This window comes from Balaenoptera ricei, chromosome 2 (genome assembly GCF_028023285.1).
Source record: "Balaenoptera ricei isolate mBalRic1 chromosome 2, mBalRic1.hap2, whole genome shotgun sequence".
Lineage (NCBI taxonomy): Eukaryota > Metazoa > Chordata > Mammalia > Artiodactyla > Balaenopteridae > Balaenoptera > Balaenoptera ricei.
In genome coordinates, this window is record NC_082640.1 from 33185777 (window position 1) to 33207090 (window position 21314).

Below are 21314 nucleotides of genomic sequence, written 5' to 3' on the forward strand. Positions count from 1 at the left end.
GGATGTTAGTATCCCTGACGGCTCTTATACATTTGACACCATGGATATCATTCCTCTGACAGCAGCATTTGGTATGTTCCAGGCTCTGCGCTAAGGGATTTATATGTGGTATCTCACTGAAACTCACACACTATGACTTAGTTACCATTACTAGTAAGGAGGAATAAAATAGACAATAAAAGTTATCAGTATGTTCAAGGTCATTTCAAATTTGAGAAACATGAATAGGATATAGGGTTACACTAAAACACAGATCAGAAAGTACACACACGGGACTTCCCTGGTGGTCCAGTGGTTAAGAGTCTGCACTTTCACTGCAGGGGGCTTGGGTTTGATTCCTGGTCAGGGAACTAAGATCCCACATGCCGCGCAGTGTGGCCAAAAGAAAGAAGAAAAAAAGAAAAAAGGAAAGTACACACACAAATACACTCTTAACATCAGTTGGCTTCTTCTTCAAGAGCTAACAAGATGTAAGTATCTGGCATTCTTTTCACAATGGGACATGGTATAGTCACCACAAATGAAAGACAGGGCAGGCTCCAAATGGGATTGTTTGGAACATGATTCCCCCACCCAGCCTGTTACGGACATAGGAAACTGGGGTGTGGATCCCGTGAACCTGGGGTCAGCAGCACTGTGGGACTTCTCAGGAAGAGCACTAGGGAGGAACTAGAGGGAACCAAGGAAGGCGCAAGTTGTGTACAAGTGCCAGTCCAGTGAGACTCACCTAGAAATTTGGGGCACAGCAGATTCATTGTGGGTAATAAACAGGTGGGCACATAGCCACGGTGTCTCCCCTATTCACTAGGCAGCCTCATAACCAGAAGAAGCCTTGAGGCAGAAGACAGCTGGGCTCGGCTTTCCTCATGCCCTGTAGGAAGGTTCTGGTCTAGAAGCAGTCTGCACAGCTTATTGCTGATTGCTGTCCTGACCCTTCCTGAGACAGCAGCATCTAGACCTGCTCCGTCACCTGCCGAGCAGGTCCATTTGGCATTTCACAGGTACCAACGGGTGTGGAGGGAAGTCTCATGCCAGAAGCCTCCAGAGTTGGTGCCCTGGTTTCTGCAGTGAAACGAAGACAGATGGGTTGGAAACAGGAAGCAAAACATCCTGTATGGAATCACACAGGGAGGGGGACCCCGACGGAGCAGTTGTCTCCCAGGAGATTTGAAGCTTTAAAGAAAACAGCTCCGAGCGCCTTCTAGGAAAGGAGAATGTTTAAAGGACGCAAGGTGGTGTTTCTCCCTTTCCCTCTTGTCAAACATCATTTGCTAAACTGATTTTTAGCAAAAGCTGGCGTCTTATGCTCAGAGTCTCTTTTCACATTAAATATACCCCTAGTTCATATCTTTCTAGCCCGGGATGAATTTGACCTGGTATTGAAATTGTCAAGGGAAATCAGTTGAGGAGACAGTGTCAGAAACATTGTCTGAGGTGAGAGCTTGAAGAAGTTATTTTCAAACAAAACAGCAGCCACAAAGAGGAGATGGGCAGCTGTGCGTGGGGTAGGGGGAGAGAGGGAAGCACCTAGGCGCCCCCAGCAGCAGGGTGCAAATGTGTCACAAGGAGGTGTCAGACAGTCCATGCAGAAGGATTCTGAGCTTCAGACCATCAGACATCACCCACTTCCAGACATCAAATGAGATAATTCATGTAAGAGTGCTTTGACGATATAAAGCATTCAGGAGCCATAAATGTCATAATTATTGTTACTCTCATTACTAAATCAGTGGTGCTGGCTGTCTCTCTTGCGGAGGACACTTTCAGACCCGAGGTGGATGAAAAATGTCTTTAATACACATTTGGGCTCTCTTCTCTATATTTCTCAGCTCCCACATATGAGTCAGGCTATCAAATGGAGCAAGACAAGAGGACACTCTGTATCAATAATAACCATCCGTCAGGCGTGCAGAGGAACCCACAGTCTGCAAAGCACTTCCACTCCCATCACCTCGCATCTCCCCACCACTGTCGGGAGCTGAGTCCTCTCCCCAGGGTCAAGGACAGGGTCAAGGACACAACTCTTGGCCTTTCTGCTTTTGTCTCCCTGACATAAGAACTCCGCCCTCTTGGTGTCTCTGAGGTGGTCCATCTTTGGAAAAAAAAACACAGAACAGTTGGAGGGCGCACTAGCTCCTTGACTCCTTCTGTTCTGGAGGCCCCTTTGTCAGAGAAAAGAATGTGTGCAGGTAACTTCTTCCTTTAGCCCATGCATCTGGGAAACACCAGGGCTGGCCCTCCCCTTTTATTTTCACACGTCTACGTGCCCCACCAGACGGTGCGCAGCTGGAGCTTATTCACTGCAGTAAGTACACTGGTTAGCACAACATCAGGCCTTAGGAAGTGTCCAATAAGAGATACTGAAGGAATGAATGAGTGAAAGGCCTTTGGCATTGCCAAATTACTCCACTGGCCAGTGGACTCCAGTATCTCGGCCCTAGATCCTTGATCTTTCCCACATCCTACAGGGGGTGCTCTTTTTGCCATTCCCGCCTTCTTCCTTCCTGGCAGAACATGATTTGTTCTGGAATCTACCCACACTGCTTTGTGCTTCCAGATCCACCTCATGCTCAGCTCCAGAGATGGATCCTGATGAGTCCAAGCTCAACATTTCGCTTTACATGGAAATCCTTTAGAGTGCTCATTGAAATGCATATGCCTGGGCCCCATCCCTAGTGAATCAGACTCACTGGGCCTGGGAATCTGAATTTCATGAGCTCTGCAGGTGATTCTTCTATCTGGGTAACTCTGGCGTGCCTCATCTAAGCTAAGTAATGTGTCAGCCCCTTGGCAGTTTTATTGGTTCAGGACAACAAGACCTAATCAGACGGAAGGGAAGTGTGAACATCCTGTGGTATAGGGAGAGGTCTCTCAAACTCTGTAGCTGGCTGTAAACAAGGAAGAATATATGTTGTCCTGAAGGCTGCTGCCACCCTCCTGTACCCACCTGGGGAACCAGCCCAAAGATCCAGCTACCCGCTCACCGGGGTTGGTAGAGAGGAGCGACAGAGACAGTGTGTCCTTGATAACAACACTGGGACATTGAATCAACCAACCCTGGAGACTGCCCTAGGTTAAACTTCTCATTATGTGAGATAATAAATGTCTTTACTGCGTAAGCCACTGTGGGTCAAGTGTTCTGCTCCCTGCTGAAAGCATCCTGATTAATTCAGCTCCTGGCAGGCAGCAGCTATACACATCTGAGCTGCACACCTAAGCAGCCGGAATCCAAATAGTAATAAAAATAGTGAACACGGACTGAGTTTACTATGCCAGGCACTGTGCCGAGCAGTTTGTATGGATTATTTCGATCATTCTTCATAGCTATCCTATCAGGTAGTGAGTTACGGGCTGCCCTCATTTACAGATGAGGAAACTGAGGAAGAGAACATTTAAATAACTCATCCAAAGCCAGTGGCAGAGCCAGAATGTGAATCCAAGGAAGCTGACCCCAGAGTTTACCATCTCAAAGCCAAACTGAGACGCTGCGTGTTGAAGCCTGCTAGTGTTCGAACAGCCCCTCCGGTGGGGCTGAATTCTGTCAATAGGATTTTACCATCTGGGGCAATTTGTTCAACTCCACCAACCTAGGTACTAACCCACGCCGAAAGCATCAGCCAGGAGAGAAATGCCAGCTTCCCACTGGAAGAACAACGGCAGGGCTGGGACCCTCAGAGACCTTGAATATGTCCAGTCCTCAGACACCAGAGGGAGGAGGGGCCCAAGGAAGGAGCCACTGATGATCTTTTCTGTTCAGATTCTCCTGCTGTGTGAATTGTACGGCAGTAACCCCAGCTGCAAATCCGGACCCATCTGCCGATTTTAAATTCACCTGAGTGGATGGGCAAGAGCAGGGGATTCAAATGACAACTGAACATGTTCCAGTCACTTTACAGGGCTCATCTCTGTTTCCCGTATTTCTTGAAGTGGAGTAACTTCGCATCGATTTTAAAGCGGACTGCGTCTTTAAAATGGAACAGAAATGAAATACCCCTCTCCATACATACGATACATACAATACACAGACTATGTCCAAATACATTCCAGTCTCCAGGGCCACAATACAAAGCCAATTCAATCAGCTAATGAAAGACAAAAAAAATGTCAGCCAGTTTTTGTTCTCTGTTTTTTGTTTTAATCCATGTAGATAACTAGTCTGTAGCTTTTCTTTTTCAGCTGGCTATTCTAGCAGCTAAAAGCATGGTAGCATGTCTACTTATTTTTAACTATATATGTATATACACACAGCCACATCTGTTCCTAATATGTTCACAAATGTTTTACAGTTCTCAAAGTATATGTGATACCTTACTTGATCCCAGAACATTTACGCTGTTAACAAACACTGAATGAGATTCTGCTTTAGCCTGGGCACTGTTGCGCATTGAGACTTTGCTACCCGGAGCGGGTTCCCCAGGCCAGCAGCCTCAGCATCACCTGGGAGCTCGGTAGAAACACAGCATCTCAGCCCCACCCCACACCTGCCAACTCAGACTCTGGTGACTCCATTGCACTGCTCTAGAGCAGCGGTCCCCAAACTTTTGGGCACGAGGGACAGGTTTCACGGAAGACAATTTTTCCCCGGATGGAGGGGGTGATGTTTCAGGCGGTAACGCGAGTGATGGGGAGCGATGGGGAGCGGCAGATGGAGCTTCGCTTGCCCGCCGCTCACCTCCTGCTGTGCGGCCCGGCTCCTAACAGGCTGCAGACCAGTAGCGGTTCATGGCCCAGGGATTGGAGAAGGTGACAAATAAAATATAGTCCTTGTCCTCAAGGAGCTCAGAAACTAGAGGAAGAGAGGAACACAAAATCGGGGAATCACGATCCAGCGTGCCAATTGCCGTGAGGGAATCAAGGTCAGCGGGTGCTGGGAGCCCAGAGGAGGGTGTGCTGGCCCTGGGAGGTCAGGCAAGGCTCCTGGCAGGAACTGATCTTGAGCTGGCCACAGTGGAGTGGGGGAGACACCCTCCCGAGAAGGTATGGGAGATGGTTCACACAGAAGAGGGGCCCCTGTTGAGAGAGTGAAGCTGTCTGGGATGATCTCCACATCCAAAGCCTTATTGGAAAACACTGGCAATGATATTCTTTAGGCACCAGTGGCCTTTGCATACCACAGATAAAGAGGGGACTTTGTTTGCACCTCTGAATCTGGGAAGCATGGATGGGTATCTGTGGAAGATGAGGCTGTGTGTTTAGCAACATAGATGTGATCCCTGTGATACGCCATAATGTTTCATTTTCACTTAGTAACAATTTAGTTTGCACGTGCTCCTTGGGTAATCCCTCATCCAGCCTTAATAGCATGCAGGGACATCTGAGTCCCCTACATAAGAAGCAAATGAAAGAAGAATGCCTCTCTCTCTTTTTTTATTTTTTAATTAATTTTTATTGGAGTATAGTTGCCTTACAATGTTGTGTTAGTTTCTGCTGTACAGCACAGTGAATCAGCTATACATATACATATATCCCCTCTTTTTTGGATTTCCTTCCCACTTAGGTCACCGCAGAACACTGAGTACAGTTCCCTGTGTTATATAGCAGGTTTTCGTTAGTTATCTATTTTATACATAGCAGTGTATATATGTCGATCCCAATCTCCCAATCCATCCCACCCCCACTTCCCCATCTGGTATCCATACATCTGTTCTCTACATCTGTGTCTCTATTTCTGCTTTGAAAAATGCCTCTCTCTTGACCCATTGCATGGAAGAGGTCACTGACACCCAATAATGTCATTTCTGGTACCTTCCAGTAAGGCATACATGACTGAAGTCAGACTTTACAGAGTTGATGGACTCAGCCCAAGATTCCACAGGCTCTGTGAGAGTCCTGGTCATCATATGTCACAAGCTGTGATCTGGCAGGGGGAAGAAGAGGCTAACACAGGGAGGGTCTGCCGTATGCCCAGGGCTGTGCTAGGTGCCTTTCTTTCTTCGGTCTTCACAGCAGCCCTGGGGGTGGGTATTACTTCCCCTGGTGACAAATAACAAAGCAGAAGTGAGGGAGACCTCTGTTGGTTCCTATATCAGACTCCAAACTCCTCCATCTCCACTCCTATTTCTCATACAAGGTACTACAACCCCCAAGACTTCTTTTTTCTGCGCCATCCTTCCCCATCTCCATCCCTCTCCTTCCCTCTCTCAACCTCCCATCCCCCCCAGACTCTGTGTCTCAGGCTTTCAATAACAGTACTCATCACTATGGTGCCCATGGGTCCTGCTGACATCCCATTAGTGTCAGCTTCAAAATGCATTTCCATCTGCAGTTCTGCTGCTGATTATTTCCTGCCTTTTAAAAGCATTGATCTTGATCTGCACTTCAGCTCTCTTCTGTCTTGCAACACCCTTTCTGAGAGATCACTGTGGGGCTTTCACCTCTAACATCCTGTATGTTACATTCTAGCAGCTCCTTAGTTTTCAGTTTCCCCCTGAAGGACACATGGGAAGGCTCATGGGGCCCTGATACTGGGAGGGTAGTGATGTTGAGACAGGACCAGGGTAGAGATGAAGCAGGCAGGGTGCTGAAACCATGTGGCCTGGGGAAGAAAAGCTAGCGAAAGCCCATACAAAGACCATGCCCAATGTCCGATACCAAGAGCAAAGTTCCAACATAAATGAGACAAACAAGTAGCTTGAATGACAAACAAGTCATTCCAGAATTGTCCTTTTATGCAATGCTGCAGTTTCTACAAGTGGAACTTGAAGGAACCTGCAGACCTGATCACACGTCGCTTTAAAAGCTCTTTCCTCTGGTATGGAAAGCTGGATGGTCCACCAACAGGGCAACGCTACCTTCAGTTTGAAACATATTTTTTCTGTCCAATTCCTCCCTGGGTGGTTTAATCAAAACAACAAAAGCAGAATGCTGCCTTACTTCTTCTAAGCATCCTGGTAATCATTTTCTGAACTTTCTTTGGGTGCATCTATTTTGAATCTTGTGGAATAAAGGGAAACATATTCAGACTTCAGAGCAGGATGAACTATTTTCAGCTACAAACTAAGGAAGAATGATCTTCCCCCTACACATGCATACCCCTGCACCAGTGACTAAACAGCTACTGTCAAGTCAGTGGCAAGAGAGAGAAATAGTTTAGAACAGGGTCACAAACTTTCTGTAAAGGGCAGATAGTAAATAGTTGATACCAGAGAGCACACGGTCTCTCACAACTACTCAATTCCACTGCTGCAAGAAAGCAGCCGTAGACAATATGTAAATGAATGGGTGGAGCTAGTTTACAATATTTGAATTTCATATAATTTTCATATATCATGAAACATTATTCCCTCTTTGCTTTTTTCTTGTTAACCATTTCAAAATGTAAAATCCATTCCTAGCCCATAGGCCAACAAAAGCAGGCAGTGGGCTTCATTTGGCCTTTGGGCCATAGTTTGGCAACCCCTGGCTTAGAAGGTCCCTATGCAAAATGTGATCCTTCTGGTGACTTCCCTAGCGGTCCAGTGGTTAAGACTTCATCTTCCAATGCAGGAAGTGAGGGTTCGATCCCTGCTCGGGGAGCTAAGATCCCACATGCCTCGTGACCAAAAAACCAAAACATAAAACAGAAGCAGTATTGTAACAAATTCAATAAAGATTTTAAAAATGGTCCATATCAAAAAAAAATCTTTAAAAAAAACAAAAAAACTGTGATCCTGGAATTAAAAATAATTTACTTTCCAGAATATTAGACATTCTCCTATCAGTGGTTCTTAATCTTGTAGGCAAATCAGAATTATCTATGGACCTTTTATTTAAAAAAATACGAGGGCTGGTACTTCCCTGATGGTGCAGTGATTAAGAATCCTCCAGCCGGGGCTTCCCTGGTGGCGCGGTGGTTGAGAGTCTGCCTGCCAATGCAGGGGACACGGGTTCGAGCCCTGGTCTGGGAAGATCCCACATGCTGCGGAGCAACTGGGCCCGTGAGCCACAACTACTGAGCCTGCGTGCTTGGACCCTGTGCTCCGCAACAAGAGAGGCTGCGATAGTGAGAGGCCCGCGCACTGTGATGAAGAGTGGCCCCCGCTTGCCACAACTAGAGAAAGCCCTCGCACAGAAACGAAGACCCAACACAGCCATAAATAAATAAATAAATTAATTAATTAATTTAAAGAAATAAAATCAAAAAAAATTATTAAAAAAAAAAAAAAAGAATCCTCCTGCCAATGCAGGGGACACGGGTTCGAGCCCTGGTCTAGGAAGATCCCACATGCCACGGAGCAACTAAGCCCATGTGCCACAACTACTGAAGCCTGTGCGGCTAGAGCCTGTGCTCCACAAGAGAAGCCACTGCAGTGAGAAGCCTGTACACTTCAACAAAGACCCAATGCAGCCAAAAAAAAAAAAATGAGGGCCTAAGCTACCAAATTAGAGTCTCTAATTAGAGAGTTATTCTATGGAGTTACTATGTCATAATTTAGTGATATGCCATAAATTATTGAATCCCTTACTGATGGACATTTAGGTTGTTTCCAGCTTTTCACTATGATTGTAAAAAATCTAATGAATGTCACTGTACACATATTATCCAATTGTGTCCTTAGGATAAATTCCTAGATTGTTTTTTTTTTTTTTTTTTTTTAAATGTCTGAAACATTTATATTAACATATTTCCATACAAATACAAATATAAGATTTTTAGAAATTTCATGTAATGTCTGAAACATTTATATTAACATATATACAAATTCCTAGATTGTTAACTGGTGAGCCAAAGAGTATAAAAATTTCCAAGTTTCAACTCTGTTCCAGATGGTGCTGTGAGTTTGCACTGTAAGACACAAAACACAATCCTCGGCTCCAAACCGAAGCAATGCTCAATCTTAAACATTGTTGTATTAAAAAAAAAAAGTGATAAACATTCTGATGGACCAGAAATGGGAGGTTAATACATAGCCCTGGGCAGGGCTAGAGCTGTGGACCTTCTGGGCGCCAAGGCCATTAATAGACAGAAGTAGCCCGTATTCAACTTCAGTAGGGGGCGGATGTCAAGCCTGGCTTGTGAAATCAGGAGGTGGAATACAATGAGGCGGGGCTCCCTTACCCATGAGCAAAGGTTCAAAGAAGCTGGCCCAGCTCCCTGGCTGTATTCTACATTAAGCTGTTGTCCAAGGTAGCAGGAGGGATTAGCCATTTACCCAGGCAGGACTTGGGCCAAGCTACCCATCGGCTCCAGAACTAGATCTGAAATGTCCTCGTGAAATAAGAGCTTCAAGCTTCTAACGTAAGTCCAGGTTTTGAGCTGCAAAGCTGAGGTCATTATACTTCTCGACATAAAGAAGGTGAGTAAGAGACAGAACCGAAAAGGCCAAGAATGGTTCCTCCCCATGAACCACAGACTAAAACTGCAAGACATATGAGGACAACCGATGCCATAAAAGACAGACATTTAACACAACTTAGAGATCATTCAGTCCTGGGAAATTTAAGATAATAAAGCAATTTTGTAAAAAAAAAAAAAAGCCTCTAAGAAAAGTATGGTCAATATTATCAAAAAGGTAATGGAAGTTATAGTCACCTATTTTAAACTTTGAGGAAAAAAATCAATTTTTGGATATAAGTTAAAATTTTAAAGAAAAAGAAATGCAAGGCATAATTTACACAGTAGCAAAAGTGAGAGAAAGAAAGGGAGAGATGGGGACAAAGAAAACTTTACCAATCCAAGAGAAGGCAGGAAAGGAGAAACAAATAAATAAATCACACTATAGAAAATAGAAAATAAGATAGAAGAAATAAGTATACTGTACAGAAACCAGAGAAAATGTAAACAAATTAAACCCATATATTTAAATTAGAGACTATTAATTGGATTTTTTACTTCAATTATGTACTGGTGAAAACAGACATGTTTAAAATCTAACAGGGTCAAAATTTTTAAAGTAAAATTTCAGGTGGAAGTTATCATTATAAAGAAGGAAAATTGACCAGGAAGAGACTTCCAATGAACATTAAACATGGCAGATTGAACACTCTGTGACTTCAACCCTTTCAATCCCAAAAATGACGATAAAGAGAGGAAAGGCTTAAAGCTCAAAACTGGCACAGCATTGCTTTCATTGCATTCTGTTGGTCAAGAAGTTACAGAGTTCAGATTCAAGTGGAAAGGACATAGACCTCACCTCTCGGGATCAAAGAATTTTGGAGCTATGTTTTTAAAACCACCACAATTATGAAGAATAGAAATTAAAGTATCAGCTATCGTATAACAGCAGCCTGAAAGGGGTGAAAGAAACAAATGGAAGAAAGGAAAATCTACTGACTAAAAATTTCCCAGAATTCACCTATGTAAATTCTTGATATAGATAGCTCTTAAGAGTATCGAACAGAATAGGCAGGAGGGGGAAAATACACGGTTAGACATTGTGGTAAAATTAAAGGACACACACACACAATCCTAGGAGTTTCCAAAGATAAAAAGGAACAAGCATCAGAACAACAGAACAGGAAGAAACAATAGATAGTATTTTCATGCCCCACCCCCCAATTTAAACCTAAAGAGAAGTAGAGGAAAAGAAGACCAGAAGTTTACGACATGCTAAAGCATTTGTTGAGTTTGGGGTATAACGTAGCTACACATAAGTGGAAGAAAGTAATAGAGAAAAATAGAATCAGGTATGGAAATTAATAATTTAAGGGTAACCTAGAGAAGAATAAAAGGCAAATGTATAACTTTAGAGTCAGCAGAAGAAAATGTTCAATAGAATAAATAAATACATAAATAAATAGAAATAGAAAAGACAGGGGGGCAGAAAAAGTTCTACTACTCTTACATTAATTACAATAAATGCAAATGGAGTAAACTGACCCAAACAGGAAGCTCTCATATTGAATTTAAGAAAGAAAAAGAGAAAGAGGAGCAATAAAACATAACAACATTCAGCAACATATGGTCTCCAACAGACACGTTTTTAACAAAATGATACAAAAAGGAGTGGGGAAAAGATACCAGGCAAAGATGAACTCGGCCGAGAAAGCAAGTTCAGTATCAGACAAAACAGAATTTAGAGGTAAACATGATAAGAAACAAAGCTTTATATTATACACAGATAAAAGAAAAAATAGATGAAGACGATACATGTACCTAACAAGATACCCAAAGAATATGTACAACAATGCAATAACTAATAGGAATATGAGGAGAAATAAATCAACAATTCTAATAGGAGACTGTAACATTTCTCTCTCAGAAACTGATTGCTCAAGAGACTAAAAAATAAGCAAAGATACAGAATATTTGAATAACATGATGAATATACTTAAAATTTTTTTAAAATGTAGAGAAGTTTATTCCCAATAGAAATGTAGCATTCTTTTGAACCCACATAGAATTTGGTAGATGGTGCATTTTAGGCTGTGCAGGAAGCTCCAATAAATTCAAAGAATTGAGGATGTTCTCTGACCATAATGTAATAAAATTAAGAATAAAGAAGAACAGAAGCTGTATTTTATTTTCTTAAAACCTATATATCTGCAAGTTTAGAAGTATACTATTAAACAAAACAAAATCATAAGGGAAATTGTGAAATACTTATTGCTGAATGACCGAATATTACATGTCAAAATTTGTGAGATATGGATAAAGCAAAAGGGCATTTTTAGTTTTAAGTACTTTTATAAGAAAACAAGAAAAGTTGAAGTAATAGACAAATCATTCAACTCAAGAAGCTAGAAAAAGAAAAAAAAAGCAGGAAGGAAATAATAAAGATTAATCCAGAGAGAGAACTAGAAAATAGTAGAGACAATTAATTAATTATCCAGTAAATCTACTGGGTTGAAAGACTTCTGATGAGACTGACCATGAGAGAGAAAGAAAAAGGATGAAGTGAACAAAACAAGAATAAAAAGGGGGAAATAATTACACACAACAGCAGAGATTTAAAATATAATGAGAGATAACTTTGAAAACAAACATGAAATGAACACATTTCTGGAAAAAATTTTAAATGGCAAAGTTGACACAGGGGAAATAAGTAGACGAATGAACAGTTAAAGGATTTAAAATGGTAACTGAAGATCTCTCCTGCTCGCAAGATGTGGCTTAAATGTAGATTTCCCCCAATCCCTCTACAAAAACAAAAGAAAAGCCATAGGCAACATCTTAAAATTAGGTGATAACGGGAATTCCCTGGTGGTCCAGTGGTTAGGACTCCACTTTCACTGCCGGGGACCAGGGTTCAATCCCTGGTTGGGGAATTAAGATCCCGCAAGCCGTGGCAAAGACCAAAAAACAAAAACAACAAAAAACTAGCTGATAACATATTCCCAAGAACTTCAGAATGTGGGCAGCTGGGGGTAAGCCAACAACATCAAGAGTCTCACAGCTGTGTGGGAGCAACCCAGGGGCACATGAATGGACTAAGAAATAAGAAATCCAGAAATTACCTACCAATACTCACCTCCAAAAGGACGGAACCCTCAGATGAGGACCCTGCTAGCCAATATGAGAACACTAATCAAAACAGGAGTAGCCTCCCAGGTTCTAGGGTATGAGTGAGTTGTCCAAAGATTAGGACAGAATTTCTGGAGGGATGGGGCAGTCAGAAATCTCAAGGGAAGGAGAGAGCCCTGCACCAGGGAGAAACAGCTAGGAATGGAACACAAATTGATCAGGGCAGGCATGCATGGGCTGAAGGAGAAAGGGGGTTTGGATATTACCAGGGAAGAGAATCTAGGAAGACAGATCTCAGGAAGGAGAATTCAATATTAGAAACCCACTAACACAATTCATCATATTAATAGAACAAATTTTAAAAAGTCATCTCTATAGATTCTGAAAAGAAAATTTAATACCCATCTTAAAAACACTCAATAAAATAAAAACTGAGTGATGTTTCCTGAAAATGATGCACAGACCTCAGCGTAAAACTGCCATCTGACTTGAAGAGAAATCACTAGCAAGAATTCTTAATCATATTTGTTAATCTATGCATTAGATGGGTAGAATAATTACACCTTTATTTTCACTAACCTCCAACAGAAATTTAGCTTTTCCTTCAATTATGAATGCAGGTAATAAACTACCGTGGTATTAGAATTACCTATGACTTTGTCACTAATAGAAATCACAGATATTTTCATATCATACTACAGCTGTTGCAGGTTTCTCAAAATAGTATTTATGCCTCTCATTGCTTTGAAATCATGGTATTTATTAGACCTGCCACTGTATCTAGTATTTAGTGCAGTAGTAATATTCCAATAACTACTTTAATAGTTTCCTTTGCAGTCCTATGTATTTTATTTTATGCATTTAAACTCTTGATTCAGAGAAGGGGGTCCATAAACTTCACTTGACTACCAGAGGGGTCCAGTGCACAAAAAAAAAAAGGGTTATGAAACTCCTGCCTTCAGGGGAGAAAAGGAGGGTGGGATGAATTGGGAGATTGGGATTGACATATATACACTATTGATGCTATGTATAAAATAGATAACTAATGAGAACCTGCTGTATAGCACAGGGAACTCTACTCAGTGCTCTGTGGTGACCTAATTGGGAAGGACATCCAAAAAAAAGGGGATAAATGTATACGTAGAGCTGATTCATTTTGCTGTACAGTAGAAAGTAACACAACACAGTTGTAAAGCAACTATACTCCGATAAAAATTAATTATTAAAAAAAAGAAACTCCTGCATTTGTCACTTTCCTAATAAAATTAGGAACAAAAGATGGATGTCCATCATCTCCAGTGGTGCAAAGGATCCTCAGGCCAGAAGTCTAGCAAATTTGCAAATGATAATCGAGCCTTTACACACATACACATGCAGTCAATTTTTATTTCTTGCTAAGTGAAAAGCTAGGGCAGGAAGATGAAGAATGGGAATGAGAAAATTAATCCCAAGCAGGATGCAATCCTGCCGCCAACATTTGCAAATTTCTAACCCTCTCAACTGAGGGTACAGCTTTAGCCTGCCTGGGTTCCCAAGAGAATCCAGGCCAGACCTAGCAGGAGGCAGCAGGTCAGCTCCAGCAGCAGGGGGCACTTGGAAACAAGGGTCCTGTCTCCGTCAGTGCCCAGTGTGTCTCGGGGGGTAGCTGTGGGCCCACCGGAGAGGCGCCAACATTATTCCTCTTTTACTGCTCCTTCTGGCTCTTTGGGCCCCCGACTCCTGCTCACGCTCTGGTTCCCTTGCAGATACTACAGCCCTATGCTGAACCTCTGTCCATTCGTCTGGAGCCCCGACTCCTTATCTGGCTTTAACAAACCTTCTCCCCCAATAAATGGGAAGAGAAGGGGTCAGGGTCTGTCCTGGGCTCCCAGGGGCTCACTGGAACCAACGAGGCCATGATGTTGTCATCGACCTAATAATGAAGACTGCCGTTACTTAGTGAAGTGTTGCAAACTCAAAGTTTGCAGAGGTTCCAGCAGCTATATACAATATATTAGGGAGTTGTGAGGTCGGGAGCTGAGATGAAACAAGCATCTTCACCTAAAGACATTTTAAAAAATTTTTTATTTTATATTGGAGTATAGTTGATTTACAGTGTTGTATTAGTTTCAGGTGTACAGCAAAGTGATTCAGTTATAAATTACACATATCCATTCTTTTTCAGATATTTTTCCCATATAGGTTATTACAGACTACTGAGTAGAGTTCCCTGTGCTATATGGTAGGTGCTTGTTGATTATCTATCATATATATAGTAGTGCACAGCCATAAAAAAGAATGAAATACTTCCATTTGCAGCAACACGGAGGGACCTAGAGATTACCATACTAAGTGAAGTAAGTCAGACAAAGACAAATATCACATGATATCACTTATATGTGGAATCTAAAAAAATGATATGAATGAAGTTATTTACAAAACAGAAACAGACTCACAGATATAGAAAACAGCCTTATGGTTACCCCAGGGGAAAGGTGGAGGGGAGGGATAAATTAGGAGTTCCCCTAAAGACATTTAAATAATGTATAAAAATACAGGCGCTCCACCAAGTAAGCCAAACAAAGCAAGTCTGCAGGCTTTATTCAGCCCCAGGGGCCATCAGTTTGCAAACCTCCAGCAATATGTGCGGCCTCTACAAATGTCTCAGTCCTGAGCGGAGAAGCTATGCCCGAAACCAAACCTATATACACGATAGTCTCTGTGCCCCATAATCTGGACTATTTGGTCCCTGCAAGCCCTGCCATATCAGATTCCTTGTTTCTTATACGCACCAGCTCAGCTTCTGAGAAGCCAGCATGCCTGGGGTCTGGCTAATGACCCAGGTCAGCACACCCTCCTGTGAGTTCTCAGATCCTCTCTTCCTAAAAACATGCACAAAATTGCTGCTATAACCGAAGAGAATATTTGGCCAAAGAAGGTGGCATTTAGAATCTAAATATAGTTATCAGTCATGTGCAATTTCTGCATTGAAAGGAGAATATATAAACTGGAAATTTCTAAACTCTTGGAGTAGAATATGATTGTGGGCTTCATTCATGAACCAATTCTTTTACATAATTCATGCTTATTTAAAAATATCCTTGTCATTTGACAGCCTACAGAAAGGTAGGTTGAGTAGAAAATTAGCATTAGCACTGCCTGCAAATTGCAGGTTTTAATAGCTCTAGTCACAGTCAAAGAAATAACCGGAGAAGACAAAATTAAGGAACTGGAGCAATCCTAAAAGCCCAACAGAAAAAAAAAAAAAAAAAAAGCCCAACAGAAAGGGAGAAATGGGAGTCCTTACCATTGACACAGCAGCCCGCCGTTTGCAAAGGGCTTTCATGTTTATTATGCACTGTGATCCTCACAGGCTATGTGTGGAGGGCTTATTATCCCAGATCCACAGGTGAGGAAACAAGGTCCACCGTGGTGCTCTCAGCACCCCAACTAGTAAGTTCCAGAGCCAGGATTTGAAGAGGGAGGTGCTGGCTCTACCTTCCATGTTGCTCCGCTACATGGGTCAGCAAAACTTTTCTGTAAAAGACCAGACAGTGGAATTCCCTGACAGTGGTTGAGACTCTGCTCTTCCGCTGCCGGGGGTATGGGTTGGATCCCCAGTCAGGGAACTAAGACCCTGCAAGCTGCCTGGTGCTGCCAAAAAAAAAAAAAAATAAGACCAGACAGTAAACATTTTAGGTTTTGAGGTCATGGGTCTTCGTTACATCCAGTCAACATTACATTTGTTACATCTGCCAAAGCCGCCAAAGACACTATGTAAACAAATGGGCATGTCTGTTTTTCGATTAAACTTTATTTACAAAAACAGGCAGAGGGCTGAATTTGGCCCCAACTGTAGTTTGCTTACTCCTGCTCTACCACCTTCAAGTGGTCACTCTTCCCTTGTAGTCTTCTGAGTCACCTCACAGTTGAACTGGTATAGAAGACGGAACAGTGCCGAAAGAACAGGAAGTAGAGAGGCAAGTGCTGCGATAGGAGAGTCCCAGGAAACGACATTATTTAAAAGAGAGTTTGGTCAGAGTCCTGGGTGTTTGAATGTCGGGGAGGACGTAGGATAGACATCCCTCTAGCTTTCTCATGAACAAAAGGGCACCGCCAGCGACCAAAATGATTGTGTTTCCTAGAAAGGAAATAAGAAGGAGTTTTGAAAGTACAAATCTGATTACCAGTTTGCTTAACAAGAGTTTTGTGATCAAAGTAAGACTAGAAAGAAACTACGAACCCCATATCATATTTGGTTTCATGTCATTTGGCACTCACATCCACGGAAGCCCAGGAGGCTCATCCATGTCCCAGTACATTCTTCCATGCCTGCCTGTGTCATGCACATCTACCTTCCTCCCTCCCTCATTGCAGGGATGTCTTTCTCCTCCCCATAGGAAGACAGGCCACACCGAACATGCTACCTCTTTCACAGTAATATGGACTACCTCCTTCTATCCAAGGACCACAGAAGAGCCATTTACAAACATTATTAACTTTGCATAAGCAAATCTCCTTTGGGCAGATACAGATTCCTTACTGGTCAATGGTAGAACCAGAAAGTAAATGTGTCCCTTCCTTGTCATCTATAAGAGAGAAACCGGAAAGTCAAGCTACAAGGAAGCAGGGACTGGAGTATTAAGGAGGAGCCATGAACACCCAAGAGATAGAGAAGCAGTCCTGAGAAGGTGCAAACCCTAGAGTCTCTATAGAGTGAGGGGATGGAGAGTCTTGAGGTGTGAGTCTGTGAGTGGCAAAAGGACATCTGCAGCCCAGAAAAGAGTCTGCAAGGAGTTCAGCTAGAGGCTCTAGCCCTCATCTGGGGGTGTGGGGTGAAGTGGGGAAAGCCATCGGGTACCCCCAATCTGGCTCTCCTCTCACTGCCATGATGGGGAAAGCAGTCCTCTTCCAGGCTTGCCACTAGGAACCTGGATAACATTTAGGCTGGTGTGCAAAACAGCCCACAGGCACTTGGCCAATCTCTTTATCCTGATGAGGGGAACCAAGTACAGACCCCTGACTCCATGATGGCCATTGAGGAGATAATTACAATGGAGTGTGATCAAAGTGGGCAGAGGGGGCCAAAAGGAGACATCTAACCCAAGGAGGGTCAGGAAACATTTCCTGGAACGGTGACCAGGGAGTGAGTCAACAGGGAGCACGACTCATGACTTAACTTGCTTCATTATGTCAGAATCACAAATTGGCTGCATCTGATCCAAAAACTTTTTTTCTCATCTAATGTTTTGTTTTAAAGTTCACTGCCAAAAATAAAAAATTTCACATAGAAATCTGGACTCCTGATTTCTTTTTAAAGAAATGGAAAGAGCTACGATTCTAAGCCACATTTTTGCATGGTACCAATCCATTGGATCTGAGTAGCTAATGTACCCTTTCAAGAGGGTGTATATTCCAGAACAAGTAATTCTAAAATTTATATGGAAACACAAAAGACCCCAAATAACCAAAACAATCTTGAGAAAAAGAACAAACCTGAAGGCATCACATTCCCTGATTTCAAGCTATGCTACAAAGCTACAATAATCAAAACAGTATGGTACTGGCCCTAAATAGACACATAGATCAATGGAACAGAATAGAGAACCCAGAAATAATTGCCCACACTCATATGGGCAATTAATCTACAACAAAAGAGGCAAGAATATACAATGAAGAAAAGACAGCCTCTTCAATAAATGGTGTTGGGAAAACTGGACAGCTACATGCACAAGAATCATACTGGACCACTTTCTTACATCATGCACAAAAATAAATTCAAAATGGATTAAAGACTTAAATGTAAGACCTGAAACCATAAAGTTTCTAGAAGAAAACATAGGCAGTACACTTTTTGACATCAATCTTAGTAATATTTTTTGAATATGTCTCCTCAGGCAAGGGAAACAAAAGCAAAAATAAACAAATGGGACTACATCAAACTAAAAGCCTTTTGCACAGTGAAGAAAACTATCAACAAAAGGAAAAGGCTGCCTACAGAATGGGAGAAAATATTTACAAATAATATATCTGATAAGGAATTAATATCCCAAATATACAAAGAACCCATACAGCTTAGCATCGAAAAAGCAAACAACCTGTTTAAAAAATGGGCAAAGGATCTGAATAGACATTTTTTTCAAAGAAGACATACAGATGCACAACAGGTGCATTAAAAGATGCTCAGCATCACTGATCATCAGGGAAATGCAAATTAAAACCATAATGAGATATCACCTCACACCTGTCAGAATGGCTGTCATAAAAAAGACAACAAACAACTCTTAGCAAGGATGTGGAGAAAAGGAACCCTTGTACACTGCTGGTGGGAATGTAAATTGGTGTAGCCACCAATGGAAAATAGTATGGAGACTCCTCAAAAAATTAAAATAGGACTACCATAGGATCCAGCAATTCTACTCCTAGGTATTTATCTGAAGAAAATGAAAGCATTAATTAGAAGAGATATACGCATTGCAGTATTATTTACAATAGCCAAGATACTGAAGCAACCTAAGTGCCCATCAATAGATGCATGAATAGAGAAGGAGTGGTGGGTCCCTGCCTTGCATACAATGGAAGTCATTCTTAGTAGCCTGTACGACAGATATTCTTCCCATCTTCCTGACTCAGACCCAGAACCCCAATTGTGTTTGGAACAGCAGTTTCCCAGACCTGGTGATTAATGGTGATTTGACCTAATCCCAGCATTTCACTCTTGTTCCATTTGCCAAACACATGACTTCCCAGCATCCTTAAAAGGTAGAAGTTGACATGTCTCCTAGCTCCGGACAATGCAACTTAAGGGGAATCTGCTAGAAGCACTTAAGAAAGATTTGGCTCTCCTGATTAACCGAGTAGATGCAGATGGTACTATTCCTCCATGCCTCTTCCCACCTTGAACGTAGCTGTGATGCCTGGGGCTACAGAAGCCATCTGGTAGCCATATGGGGACCAGCTATCACATTAAAGACAGCTGAGCAACCAGACAGCAAGAACAGAAGAGAGGTAGACCCTCACGACATCATGGAGACCCTACACCATCCTCGGACAGCCTCTCTTTGGACTCCTTGTAATGTGAGAGAATTAAAACCTTTATTACTTATGGTACTATTAGTGCTTCTGTTGTTTGTTCCTGAAAGAATTCCTCCTCCTTCCTACCTTTTCTCTGGATTTCCAAATTCATTTTGTTATACTGAAGATAATTTATGTATTTCACCTAGAATAATGTCTGGCTCACAGTAGGCACTCTGTAAGTCACTGCTATTCCTGCTTCTGCAATTCCTCGTCTTTAAGACTCAGATTCTAATTCTCTTCCACCTCCACGATTTCAATTGTCTGGGTGAATGCTTTAATAATGAATCACATAAGGTTGCCTAAAACGCATATTGAAATATCACTTTTTTCTGGATATCTTTTCTCCTTTGCTATATTATGAACTCTTGAGAGGGTGAAATCTATCATAATTTTCCCCCACAATATTGTATTTGGTCAGATCTAAGATGTCATTCATTTTTAAACACACCATTATTTTATGAACTACAAAGAAAGAAAAAACTGTGTCAATTTAATAACGCCATGTTGTAAAATATCAGACATAACCTAATTTCAGATATGTTGAAATATGGGAGGAAAAGGTGCCTTTCAGAATTGAGAGACTGAATGTACAAAGAGGCAATGGCCAGACCCTATACCAAAACAGCTCTGACTCACAACCTGTAGCAACCAGTCCAGAAAAGTACACCGCGACCTCTGTAATAATCAGCCCCAGACGCTCAAGACTTGAGCAATAACTGACAGCTTCTTTCATTTTTGCCTCCACTGCCAACTTAGTAACAACTGGGGAAGGCCCAATATGAATCCCTAACTGATCACAGAGGATGCCACGCTTCTAGTTAGCCCGTCTCCTGCATCCCCTCGCAAACAGCCTCCCCTCAGGGCACACCTGAAGCCTTCCCTTTTGCCCACTCTAAAGATATCCACTCCTCTGCCTGCCTTTGAGTCTCTGCCAAACGCAAGGGATGAGGCTGATTCCCCTACAGCGGCAAGTTCAGAAAAAAATAGCCTTTGCTTGGTTCCATTCAGGCTGTCTGTGTTTATTTCCACAGAATCAATGACTTTCCATAGTAGTAGTTTTCATGGCAGTGTTCATTTGCTCAGCAAGCATTTATCTTCTGGGTAATAGGAACAGTGAAGCCGAATCTGGCCTCTGTACCCCGACACCAAATTAAGTCTCAGAGACAGAGTTTTGGGTGAAGTAGAAAAGAATAGCTTTATTGCTTCTCCAGGCAAAGGGGGCCACAGCAGGCTAATGCCCTCAAAACTGTGTGTCCCAACTTGGAGAGGGTAGTGAGAAATTTATAGTAATGGTTCAAAGAGGGTGTGATCAGCTCATGGACCTTCTTCTGATTGGTTGGTGGTGAGGTAACCGGGTGTCAGCATCATCAACCTTCTGGTTCCAACCAGTCTGGGGTCTATGTGCTTGTGGGCAGCACACCGTCATTAATGGCTAACTTCTCCCACCTGGTGGCGGCTTCAGCATCCGCAAAACAGCTCGGAGATACTGTTGTGTGTATCCCTTGGAGGGGCACCAGGACCCTGCCCCAAGGCTGCACTATTGTTCCTCTTGACTGTTTGTTTCTCCCTGGTCTCACATCCCCTCCCTTCCCTAATTAACAAGTGCTTGAATCTGCCCGTTGGAACCCAGGGAAGGTCATGGAGGCTGAACGAAGCCTATTTTCTGTAATCAAGAAATGGGGGACACAGAAAGTCCCCCACAGGGCCCTGCTCGGTATCAACAGTACAGGATTTCGGGTTGGGGGATATTTACAGGGAGGGCCTGGACCAGGGAACCACTGATTGTAATAGTTTAGCTGCGGGGCCACTCAAGCCTGAACCGAGGGGATAGCTGTGAAGAGACAAAGGAGCATGGGATTGGGTACAGTCTAAAGAA

General features: G+C 42.6%; 1 protein-coding gene across 4 annotated transcripts in view; it reads right to left on the reverse strand.

Annotated features, from left to right (window-relative positions):
- MTHFS (methenyltetrahydrofolate synthetase) overlaps positions 1-21314 on the reverse strand; it is a 297235-nt gene that overhangs the window by 52622 nt on the left and 223299 nt on the right. The window contains exon 5 of one of the 4 annotated variants that reach the window (XM_059915345.1): positions 5749-5973. The exons of the other annotated variants lie outside the window; for them this stretch is intronic. Coding sequence (XP_059771328.1) covers positions 5916-5973 — 58 coding nt within the window. The 3' untranslated portion in view covers positions 5749-5915. Of the gene's footprint in view, positions 1-5748; positions 5974-21314 lie in introns of those variants that run through there. 4 annotated transcript variants of the gene reach the window in all.